Below are 12,549 nucleotides of genomic sequence, written 5' to 3'. Positions count from 1 at the left end.
GCTGGAGTTTCTTTCTTATACCATCACCGCTCTCCAGTCCTGGGATCCTGGGCTGGATGATGGAGAAACACCAGAAACCTATTGCTTCTTTGAAGAAAGATTTCTCCTTTTCCTGAGAGAGAGCTAGCAACTTCAGTTTGTACTCCACGAAGACAAACACTATTGATTCCAAAGTAAGCATTAGGGAACAATCAGACACATCACTAAAAAACGTGTTCATATATGAAGGGGTTCTTTGCCAATCTTTCTTTAAATATTAAACTTTCTCTGAGAAATGAAAATATTAGTCAAATGATAAAAAATTCAACTGCCTCACAATTTTCAGGAACACATCTGTTCTCCAAAATGAACTATACGGCATCAGTCAATCAATTCACAAGTTCATGGTAGTAATTTGTTCACCACATGTCCCTTAGTGCAGAGTGTTATGCTGGGTGCTTTGTCCCATAGCAGAAGCAAGAAGGTGGAACTGGCTTCGTGCAGGCCACAGAAGCTATGCACATCCAACATCTTCTGAAGTTTTATTGTGGGCCCCTCCCTGGTTCTGGCTGCCAAGGCCATGCAAAGTTAATCTCACCCCATGAATGTTTACCTTTTCTTCTGCTGGTTTCACAACACCCAGCAGAGATGAAGGGAATATGGATTATTCCCTTCACAACTCCACAGCCAAATGTTTCATGTAATTATGGATTTTCATCCTAGGTTCTTTCCTTTTTCACCTCAGTTCCCCGGACCAGCATGATCCCATCACACTGATACTGTGTTATGCTGAGGGGACAAACGTTGAGAGCATACCCAACTTGTGCTAATTGTTTTACATGTAGCATGATATCTTATACTATCAAAAATCCTGTGAAATAAATCCTCTCACATGCATTTTATAGACAAGGAACCAGTTGAGAGAGACTGAGAATTTGCTAGTAAAAGTTGGTAACTGGGATTCAAACTCAGGTCTTAGGCTAATGCTTTTGTTCCTTTTTGCCATCCTTCCTGCCCAAATGGCTCATCTTCCCAGAACATTCATTGTACTAGAAGAAGACAGAAGGGAAAAAAATCATTACATGAAGGAAAACATGGATAGAGTTATCATTCATTTAGAATACAAATTGCACATAAATTTTTAAAGATAAAACACCAGAAAGTTCTCATCTACAGAGGCCTTAAAGAAAATCCATGTCTTGAACCTACAATGGAATTTTAAAAGAAAAACATGTGAATTGCTCTCCACACATGGAGGTTTAGGGCAGGTTATTCATGTGGTCTCTGTTCAAAATGACATTATTTAGGTATTGAGACACTGTCTAGGAGGAGGCAGAGAGAGAAGGCTCTGGTGTCAGGACCCTGCAGATATGCCCTGCTCAAGAAAAAAAAAAGTTCTCTTCTTAGAGCCCAGTCAGGAACTCAGTGATAACCCCAGTGTGCCCTTAGGGATGTCATCCCTACTTCAAGCGGCTCATACAATAATCCTTTAAAACCTATATTCTGGTCTGGGCAAGAGTGCTGGTTACGTCCTTTTTCTTCATTCTGCTGCACTTCCAGTCTGCTAGATACATTTCTACGTCCCTTAAGTTTGACACTGAGCGCACCCGCCTCGCCAGGCAGCACTGACGCCCCACAGTGCAGCCTCCTTCCTTGGCTGCAGAACGGCCCCACATCTACAACCAGCAACTGAATAAAAGCAGCAGATACCCTCACCCCCACCCCCTTACAGCCCTGGTTTTCCATTTCTGCTTTCCACTGAATATCACATATCCCATTTCCCTTCCCAGATGATGCTGAGAGGTAACAACTTGTCACCTGAGATATGGCCCATTAAAATTGCATTGCTCAGGTAATGGAGAACTCAGTGCAGGTCAGAACAGCAGGTAATTAGCCTTAATTTACAAGATCACCTCTTAGTCCCTCTGGGCTCCCTGTCTTCACTCCCCTTCCTCTCTGCTTCTTAGCACAGGGACACCCTCACCATTTCTCAGAGGTATCTCTTGGGATTTGTTGGGTTGGGGGGGGGGGGGGTTATTTAACACTGTTCTCATTAACTCAACCACCACGGGCACTGCAGTATTGTGTTAGCAAGGTGGGGGCGGGGAATTGTGACCATCACAATAGACCATCAATTCCCCAGCAGCTGGTGGGGGTGGAGAAGAGTGGATTCAGCTGTCTTTGCATGTTTTCTATGAATAGGCAACTGAACAAACTTGAATAGCAACAGAATCTAGAGGAGGCAAGATATAAAAAGAGCAGAACCTTGGAGTTCCTATCAGCAAGGACCCAGTACAAATTGCCTCAAATGAAGGGCCTGTCCATTTTCACATCCCTTGCTGTGACTATTGGGCTTGTCTGAGGATATTGCTTAGAGAGGATTTAACATTGGAGGCAACAGGCAGGGGTAAATCAAGGGTAAGAATTCTGTTGATTCTGGGGCAAGAAGCTGTGGAGCTGGGGAGCCTTGGGTCTGAATCCCAGAGGCTCTCCCTGTGTGACCCTGGGCAAGTTACTTACTCTTTCTCAACTGTGAAATGGAAATCATACCACCTGCATGTATGGCATTGTTTTACAGATTAAATGACATAATGCAGCTAAAGTGTTTAGGGAGTACATGTTCTGAAAATGGCAGCTTTATTATCATGCCCTCCTAACTAATAAATTCTTAGGAGCTAGCTTATCAGATCCTAAAGGCAAATCATGTTTCCAGAGCCTTGGAAAAACTCACCTGTTCACAGGGGTCTCTTGGGGCTCCATTCCTGGCACTGAGTTGTCTGAGAAACATTTTCCCATTCTCTTGAGAGGTCAAATCCAGGTAACCTGGCCCAACACTGATTTTAATGAGTGGCTTGTCCTAGAAGTGACTAGTAGGCTATCTCCCCACTTCTCCAGCTAACCTGCCAGTTAGACACTGAACATAGGCAGGTTTAATGCTCAGTCTTCTGAAAAACAAGCAAAAAGACTCCTCCTGGCTTTTTCTCTAAAGAGTGAGGTGCTCATCCCTGAAGCTAGGAGTTGGTCCAGCTCCTAAAGTAACATTAAAATTTGCCAAAGTCTTTCAGTAATGAAAACCTGAAGTATTTATAACCCCTGTCACAGAGTGATTCAGCAATGAAGGTGGATAATTTTTAAAAATCTCGTTGAGTCCTTTACAACACATTTTATTTTTCTGGGGATATGGTTCAGAAATTGTCTAGTGGTTTACAAGAATTCTGATTAATAGTTATGTAGAAATGTATGCAGAGAGAGGAGACTAAAGCATTTGTTTTTCACCACCTCTTCACTTTTTTGGGGTGCTTATGGCTCTGGGCCAGGTGTTTTTACTCACAACTGCCTCATTTAATCTTTACAACATCGCTGTGAGATCAGAATTGTAATCTTTAGTTTACTAAGAGAGAAATGTTGACTCAGGGGTTATGTGTTTACCAGAGTCACAGAGCACCTGTAAAGGCAATGGCAGAGCTGGTTGCCCATATCTGAGTCTCTGTACACTCCCCAGTGCTGGTTTTCTCATACTGTAAATACAGTTTGTTGATGTACATTCTGTCTTATCAACGTTACATAAATTTCTATCAAAATAAAAAAGTGAGGGAAACATAAAATAGGAAATAGAAAGTTAAAATTTAAAGGCTAATTATAAATTCAGTTCTCCAACATCCCATGCCTGAACAACTCAGCCCTATGGACATGTTTATAGTCTCATATTTCATGCCATAGTATTTTGAGAGAAGAGTGAACTCAGCTGTAGTGCAATGGGAAAGGTTGCCAAAGGGGTGCAACTCTTTCCACAATGCACTTGACCACTGAACAAACTACTCATTTTAGAAAAATGTATAGAGCAATTTGGAGCAACTAGACATTCTGGACATTAGGGGAAACCGCTCAAGGACATGAACTCTGTCTGCTTTGCTCTCTTGGTGCCTAAAACAAGGCCTGCTTCCAAACAGGTGCTTGACAAACATTTACTGAACGAATGAATGAATGAATGCCAGTAACAAGTAGTTGTAAGCTCACAAAGCATTTTCTTGAGGCTAAGTCATCCTCTGCCCAATCTTAGAATGAAATATGAGAACAGTTACAGTGCCAGCAAACTCCTCAGGCATTTCAGAGGTAATTTCTTTAAAAGGAGCAAACAAAAACAAAACACAACAAAAACAAAAAAAAATCATTTATTTCAAAACTATAGCAAAAATCGGTTTTTCTAAATTTTTCTCCACCCTAGACAACCTCACAAAACCACTGAAGCCTTTAGACATGGAAAGTAAAATTTACAAAATAACAATACATGCTGTGAATGGTAGCAGGTGACAACGGCACAGATTTTTGGCCAGACACTCTTGAGCTACAATGCTGACTTCTGAATGACTTATTGGCTGTATAACCAGAAAGCACCTTAACTTGTTTAAATGTCAGCCTCCTCACTGGTAAAAGGAGATATTTAATTCATTGAGTTATTGTAAGAATTAAGAAAGATTAATAGCACCTGGCACTTAGCAGGCTCAATAAATACGAGTTCCCTCCCTCCCTTCTTTCCCTTGATCTTTCCTTTCCTGACACCCATTTATTCTAAAACCATAAAGGTAGGTGAGATCATGTAATTATTTTTTTTAAATGTTCTTATTCCTCCTATTCAAAGACTTTTCATAAACATGAGTTGGAGGAGCTCTAAGTTTTCTACTCATTTTTCCTGAGTGTCAAATCTAAGATATTAAACCCTATTATATAATAGAAAATCAGGGAAGCTGAGGGGCTAGAACAGAAAAATTATTGTAATTAGACAATAGAAGAAAAAAGGCTGTGGTTTCCTAGGCTTCCTATTTTTCTGTTGTTATCTCTGAAAGTGGAGAGAGATACAATCAAAGAGGAGATGGCCCTTGCTTCTGAAGTTACTACTCTCTTAGGAGCTTTAACAGGGACATCTGTTGGCTTTTTAACAAAGGAAGCTGGAGGGGATCAAGGGAAAGTGCAGGAGACTGTGGTTCACAAGGGAGCCACATCTGTTTGGTATTCTCCCAACTGAGAAAACTCAACTTCTGAAACAGCACGGGTATCATAGTTAAACTGGAATCTAGGAACAGATGAAAGCTTTTCTTTCCTCCATGTTTCAATGGTACTGATCAACAGCTGTTTATATCCTTTAATAGCTAACTAAGGGTGAAGCCTTCGCATCTGTCAGTATTTTCCGGTTCTATTTCCGTGGATCACAGTGGGAAGGAGGTGAAGTTTGAACCCCTCCCAATTCCCAAGCAAGAATGCAGAAATATGCCTAGGATTCAAAGCTGTAATGCTCAGCAGAAGTCTCCATTTCTCATCCACCCAGGGTCTGCTGTTTGCTGAGAATTCTTCTTTTACTTTACCCTGACAGATGTCTTGATCATCTTCATGATAATGATGACTCAAGGCAGCACAAAGACCAAAAAGAAGAAAGGTAGGCTGGAATAAGGGGGAAGAAGAAGAGGAGGAAGTGAATTCTAACAAAGAAAGTGGTTCCTGAAAGTGTTATTTCAAAAAATTGCAAAAATATGATCTGAGGACAAATAATAGAGTTGAGCAGGATGCTGATGAAGACTGTCAGGGTAACAGTGGATGGTGGTGGTTTTTACTAGCCCCTAACACTTCACCCTGGAAAAGTTAAACAGAAAAAATTAAACTATGTGGAGGCAAGGTGCACAATATACTTAGGATGGTAATAACTGGATAGAGACATTTGTTTAATTTCACTTTGATCACCAGCACCCTAGACATGCTGGGACTTCGTAAAGATTATTTTTCCATCCTTCTTTCCATCCATCCATTCATCCATCCGCCCACCCATTAAAAAACTTTTAAGGCACCAAGGCTGGACTTAGTGCTGGGATAATCAAATGAATAATGAATAAGACATATCCCATAACTGTAGGGGCTTACACTCAATGAGTAAAAGAAGACATGGTATAAAGGATGCATGAGAATTCCCTAGACAGAAAAGACAGTGATTCCAGAAGGAGAAAACAACATGGATAAAACCACAGAGGTAAGAAACAGACTGTTTCTGGGGAATGAAAAGCATTATTATTCCTTTCTTGGAGATTTATAATGCATATTAGCATATTACAAGTCCCACAGTAAAGAAATCAGTTTCACTCAGCATTTCCCAAACTTATTTTTCCATGTGGAAAAAAAAAAATCATGGTACATCTAATGAGATCTCTCAAAACACCAGTGTATCACAGAGCATAAATTGGGAAGAAATCTGATTAGGTGAGTATGGTCTCTAATCCCATTGAATGGCTAAAGAAATGTCTAAAAAAGATAGCAAAAACAATTACTCTTGGGGACATAGTGGCATCCACCTATTTCCTCTGAACAAAGTCTAAAACCACCTCCAGAAGCTGCCTCACTCTCAAGTGACACACCATGGCTCTGCGTACTTCTGGTCACAAACCCTACATGGTAACCACAGCTGCCAGAGAGAGCAGAAGTGCCTGGAGTTCAAAGCATCAAGGAGCAGGAACAGAAGGGCAAGGACAAAGAGGAGGTCTCCAGATTTATTTAACTTTATTGTTTTCATGTGTTCTTCATGGAGCATTAGCAGCAGCTTTGGGAAAGAAAAATTCCTCCTGGCAACAAAAGAAGCCGCTGACAGTCAAGGAAAGTGCAAAAAGGCAAGAACCTGAGAAATTCCTGCCCCTTGCAGGTGCCTATTTTATGGGTGGGATGGGGGGTAGAAACTTGCATTCTTCCCCCTCCTCTGGTGAGTCAGGGTTTGTACTACCCCCACCTCCTCCCTTAACAAAGGACAGCAGAGAGTAAGAGCATGAGGGAACTGGACAAGTCAAGGCAACACCATGATTCTGAGCAAACTGGTTTGTGTGCTGAATATTTCAAGATGTACACACTGCCCTAATCAATTTATACACTTTTTTTTTTTTTTTTTTTTTGGTATTCACTTAATTACTTCCATATGCCCCACCTCATCTTTCCATATGCCACATGGGGACTCACAATCCAACTAGAGGTGAATTCAACAATGTGTTTCAAATACTTCTTTCATACCCCAACCATCTCAGAGTTTTTTAATAATACTTCCTAACAGCACAAGTATTTTTTCAGTCATTCCACAAATATTTCCTGAGTGCCTACCAGGGTTTCAGGGCACTGTGCTAGCTAAACACTGGAGATATGACAATGGAAGTAGGGAGACTGCTTTTTCCCATTGAACTTAGGGCCTAAACAGTGAAATTTTAAATCCAGCCCATCGATGTGTGAAAAATCTAATGATCAGCAGCATAAAGAAACCCAAGGGATGGGAAAGGTTTGGCCCTTCCCCTTGAAGAGTTTTGTGATTCGTGGCATATGGGAAACAAAAGCATTTGCATTTCAAGTGTCCTGGTGGGTCTTGCTAGACCCTACACAAGGGTTCAGTGTTAACAGTACATTAGGATCAGGAGAGGAAGAACAGAATGGCAGGATCTTTATATTTCCAGAGTGCCAACCCCTTGCTCGATTGATCCCCAATCCATAGATTCTCACGCTAAGATTTCTTAAACTGAAGATGAATACCAATAATCGCACCAGAGATAATGTAACTTTAACTAGTTAATTAAGTCAAATAATAAGAACCTTACCAGAATGACTGGGTAGATTTGGAGTCTAGACCTAAGGAAGCCAGCAAGATCAAGTCTAACATTTCACCAAGTCAATGTTCCCTAGCATGTGGTATGTATGATTTAATGACTGAGGTCCATGAAATTATTGTAAGTAGCCCACAAATGACATTTTTCAAAATTTCAATTAGGTTTCTAGATATGGAGAAGAAACTGAAGGTATGTGGAGATGGAATTTGGGGAAACGTTGAGAATGTGTGGTATCTACTTTCAAAGGCAGTCCTGGAAGAAGCCTCTGCAAATTCTCTGAGCTTGGGTAGGATGTGACAAAATAACTGAGAAGCTGTTGATAGACTTACCCACACATGTTGGAAATATGTCTTCATTGTTGATCTGGACCTCGATCCAATCCATAAGAAGGTTCATGTACTGGGGAGCTGGCAGTGCAGTTGGCTTCTTGTACTTGAGGTCATCCTGCCACCGATACTCATATTTGGGGCCCCCTGACATCACAGGGCAGGTCCGCTCAGTGCAGAACTCACAGATGGTGCCATAGATGAGGTTGATCCGATTGAAGAAGTCCACCACGTGCACGGCTACCCAGTCGTTCTGGTCCTCCCCGCTGGGCAGCTGCACAGCCGCCTTCAGGTCCACGCCCGAGTTGAGGGATGCCTGAGCCCTCTTGTGGAGCTCAAACCTCTGTGTGCCAGGCTCAAATTTCCTCTTGGGCCGGAAGGTCTTGTCTTTGTTGAACACCTGCTTCAATGCTATGGACATGGTTTTCTCCTTTTCTTCCTTTGTTCTGCAGGAAGCAAAAAAGCACCTGGAACTCCTCCGTGAGAGATCACAACCCAACAGAGTTTTCCACTGCCAGCCCTCTGGCCCCAGTGTTGCAGCCCAGCTTCTAATCTATTTTAAATGGCCCTTTCCATCTTCCTCTTGAGTGATTTCCGGGGGAACCTCATGTTTCTTCCTAAAGGCAAGAGAGAAAAGGGTCTTAAAAGTGCCCAGTTTGCATTTAAGAAGTGGCAAAGGCTCAGACCAGATTTCCAGCTTGCATTTGGCTGTGCCCACTTCCATCCAGGTGTGTGGATGAGGTTAAGCCAAACCCCTGGGAATCTGTATTGGTAATTCAAACCATGCAAATAACAACAATAAGAAAAGGCACCCCACTCCTTTTCTTCATGAACTTGGTCACATCTCTGGTTACTCTTCCAATGTGATCACCAGCTCACTGGATCTCTCCAAGGTGTTAAGGATGAGTATGGTAGTCAATAACACATCCCTATCCCACAAAGGCTCCTTTTGAGAGCATCTTCCACATCCCACCCCTTCTGTCCCTATAAATTTAGCATGGGAGCCACTACGCCCATCCTTCTGGACACAGCTGATTGATGGCTATCACACCACATTGGCTAATAAGAATATTTCTCCTGGGAATTTGGAATGAGGACCCAGCCTTTGTTACACACTATCCCTGAGAAGTGATGAGAATGGGGTCTAGTTGAGCCCTATTTGGACCGTGTATAGTAAAGTTGGGGAAATTGGTCTGTAGAGCAGGGAGGGATGAGGGAAGGAGGAAGAGAGAAAAAGAAGAATAGGAGGTGGCAGAAGCCACCAACATACAGAGAAAGAGGGACAAGAATGCAGGTGGCCAGAGAGAGAAAAAGAGAGAGTGAGAAGGAGAGTGACTTCCTTAGTTCCTGATAATGTCCTAGGAACTGCTTCCAAGTCCATTTAAAACCTAGCTATGATTCCAGCCCTTGGGATCCATAAGTTATTCCTGAATCAATCAAATGTTGTAAATCCCTTGTTTTACTTCAGCTAACTTGAGTGTGCTTGTTTCCTTCCAAGAATCCTTTACTACGACATTATTTATTACCCCTAAAATCTGTCATCCTTTATGTCCTTAATATCACACCTAGAGAGTACTTCAAGGAAGAGCTGTCAGATAAAATGTTCTGTGATAATGCAAATGTTCCATATCTCTGCTGTCCAATATAGTACCCACAAGCCACATATGGCTATTAAGCACTTGAAATGTGACTAATGTGACTGAAGAACTGAATTTTTCTTTTTATCTCATTTTAATTAAATTCAAATAGCTATATATGGCTTGTGGCTACCACATTGGACAGTACAGCTTTGAAATCTTCAATGCTCTCTTCTCTGTTATCTCATTTGACACCTACAAAATTCTAACGAGTTTTATAATAGATTTATAGTAGGTATAGTAGATTTGCAGTAGATATCATTATCTGTAGGTCTCCAAGAGTTAGAATTACTTGACTAACAAGGTCCCACAGCTAATAGAGGGCATGGTTAGGACTGAAATCCAGTTCCTTGACCCCTAGCCAATGCTCTTTCCACATGGCCTTATATTCTAAAAAAGGATGCCCTTCAACCTATCTTTCCTGCTGGTTCATGAAGCTCCTTTACCCAGCGCTTCCATCTACATACTCCCCAAAGATCACAAGTATAAACTGGCTGGAGGTAAAGACTGTGTTCTGTGGCATAGAAACAGAGAGGAGATAAACTGATCTGCTCCACTCATGGGTCAAGTCCTAGAAAAATGGGCCAAGGGCTGTGACCAGATTCAGGGGTCCCATCATCGAATTTGGACTTGGAATTAAACAAGTTAAAGTGGACAGAATCACTCTTTCCCTAACTAGAAGGGCTTCTATCATTCTATGCTCAAACATGCCTTGGTGATATATTCAACCTTAGTTATTCAGGGAAAACAAAACTCACAACCAAAACAACTGAGACATTCAGATTCCCTCTCACAGGCTCTGCTGTTTGTTCAGAACTGCTGACGGTTCAGCTAAATGCCTTCCCTGGCCACTACCTACAGTCTCTGTGCTCACTTCTTCCCCCTTATTGCCACCCTCTTCATATTATGTTTTCACTGAAATTCCATATGATGAGGTGTTTTTCCCCCTCTTCACATGGCAAAGAGCATAAACATACCCCATAAAAAGACCCCCGTGGGAAAGAAGGTCACGTGACATTCTCTGCCTGGGACTGTGAGGTCCCACTCTGGAGTAGTTTGGGGTATCACCAGGAAGGATATCCCCACACAAACTCTGAAATTCTAGAAAAACAAAGGGTAATCTCTTCTTCAAAACTACACCTTCCCAAAGGCTCAGCCTACCTGAAAAGAAGCTTAAGAAAACTGAGGATCGTAAAGCAGCATTTTCAAAATAAAAATATGAGTTAGAGACTGGAATGATAGAGGAAGGATGATGAGCCTTGTTTTTGTTTGTTTGATTTTCCTTTTCAAAGAGGCAATAGTCCTTCTGTATCACAAATGCTTAATTGCTGACAGTAAAGCAGCAACAACCCAAAAGCCACCCCCTCATGTCTGCAGCAAATAAGACTTGGTGTTATTCTGAAAATGAGTGTACGATCAATTCCAGGGTCTTCAGAGCTCTCTCCTCTCTTTACATGACCCTTGGTATCACTAAATGCACCCTGGAATGTCTGCTTGCATGGGTACTAACATGTAAACCTTCTTCCACACCACTGCCAGGCCCTCTGGCACCTCTGATGAGAGCGTGTGAATGAGACAGGACAATCATATCAAGCCCTCCTTGTCCCAAAGACCTGCCCAGGCTGGTACTCACTATTACCTCCATTTCACAGGTGAGGAAACTTTGATCTCCTAGTGCTTGTTCCAAATGTGTTATCTTTCTGACAGGCTCAGACATGAGGATGTCTCTTTTGGTCAATTTTTGTCTACAATGAAGTTCTCTGGAGAGGGGATAAGGTTGGTTGCTGGGCCAGTGGAAACCCAGGATTAATAATAACAAATTCATCATGCAACTGAATGACTAAACAAAGAGGCATCTATCTGTGTCTTTATCGAAGTGATAGACGCTATACTGAGGCGGGTACTTGAGAGTTTTAAAATGAAAAGAGGACACAGAAAATCTAGCTGGCCTTATTTTCCAACCCAGAGCGTTATTGGGACCCCTGCCTATGATTTATATTGTAGACATATTAAGTGGTTAGAGCAATGTTTCTCCAATTTAATGTGGGATCTTGTTAAAACCCAGGTTCTAATCCAGTAGGTCTGAGATCAAAGAGTCTATATTTCTAACAAGCTCAGTGCCAAGTCTATGTCCATGGGTGATGCTTTAACTATTAAGGCCTGACCTAAGAGAACTTACTAGAAATGTAGACTTCCGGGCCTCCTCCCAGACTTAGATGTATGTCTGTAATTTAATAAAATCTCAGGAGAAGTATATGCTTTGAGGAAAACTGGATTGGAGGGCTGTTTGACTGCCTGGGTAAAGGAATGATAAAATAAATTTCCATTTGTTCTTTTGTCCACAGTTGGCATCATGAACATAGTCTTCAGATGAGTTTGCATATGTGTGTTTGAGAAAGAGAATGAGGAGGGACTCACTGTTTTGAATACAACGGCCTTGACAGATGGTGACAAAGACCGGGTCTTTTGATCTCGATTGATTTGGACAGCATGGCACCAAGAAGCTAGGAGGTTCCCAGTGAATACCTTCCATAAATACCAGATGGAATGTGGCTGCTGATACTGCCACTGCAGCCGCGCGCAGAAAAGCTTCTTTGACTGAATTAAATGTAGTGCTAATTGTATTCTCTGCCCTTGATGTCTCCAGAAAGAAAACAAGTCCTAAATTTTGCCCCCTGCATAGAAACTATAAGCAAATTCTAGGTTATGAATAGCGCCCACTATGATGCTGGTTCTCAATAAATATTTGTAGCCAATAGCTCTTTTAACCAATAAGCATTTACTAAAAGCCTTTTGTGTGCCATACATGGGACTAAGGTGCACAAGATACAGAGCTACTGGAAACTTGGACCTTAACTTTGAAAAGCCCACAGTTTTATGTCTAGTTCTGAGGTTAGTTTGTTGGCTTTTGCTTTTTAAGCTACAAAGTTAAATGCACCAATATAAATAGTGATGTGATTCCTTTACAGTATTGTGTAGGTTAGGAAT

The 12,549-nt window shown here is 41.7% G+C and overlaps 1 protein-coding gene across 3 annotated transcripts in view; it reads right to left on the bottom strand.

Annotated features, from left to right (window-relative positions):
- Positions 1-12,549, bottom strand: part of MOB3B (MOB kinase activator 3B) — a 179,994-nt gene that overhangs the window by 115,903 nt on the left and 51,542 nt on the right. For all 3 annotated transcript variants that reach the window (XM_054588081.1, XM_054588071.1, XM_054588090.1), the window contains exon 2: positions 7,928-8,541. In XM_054588081.1, coding sequence (XP_054444056.1) covers positions 7,928-8,345 — 418 coding nt within the window. In that variant the 5' untranslated portion in view covers positions 8,346-8,541. The remainder of the gene's footprint in view (positions 1-7,927; positions 8,542-12,549) is intronic.

This window comes from Pteronotus mesoamericanus, unplaced genomic scaffold, assembly GCF_021234165.1.
Source record: "Pteronotus mesoamericanus isolate MK-2021 breed Mesoamerican mustached bat unplaced genomic scaffold, CSHL_Meso_final contig_124, whole genome shotgun sequence".
NCBI classification, from domain to species: Eukaryota; Metazoa; Chordata; class Mammalia; order Chiroptera; family Mormoopidae; genus Pteronotus; species Pteronotus mesoamericanus.
The sequence above is the reverse complement of the archived record's forward strand: the minus strand, read 5'-3'. Positions and strand labels throughout refer to the sequence as shown.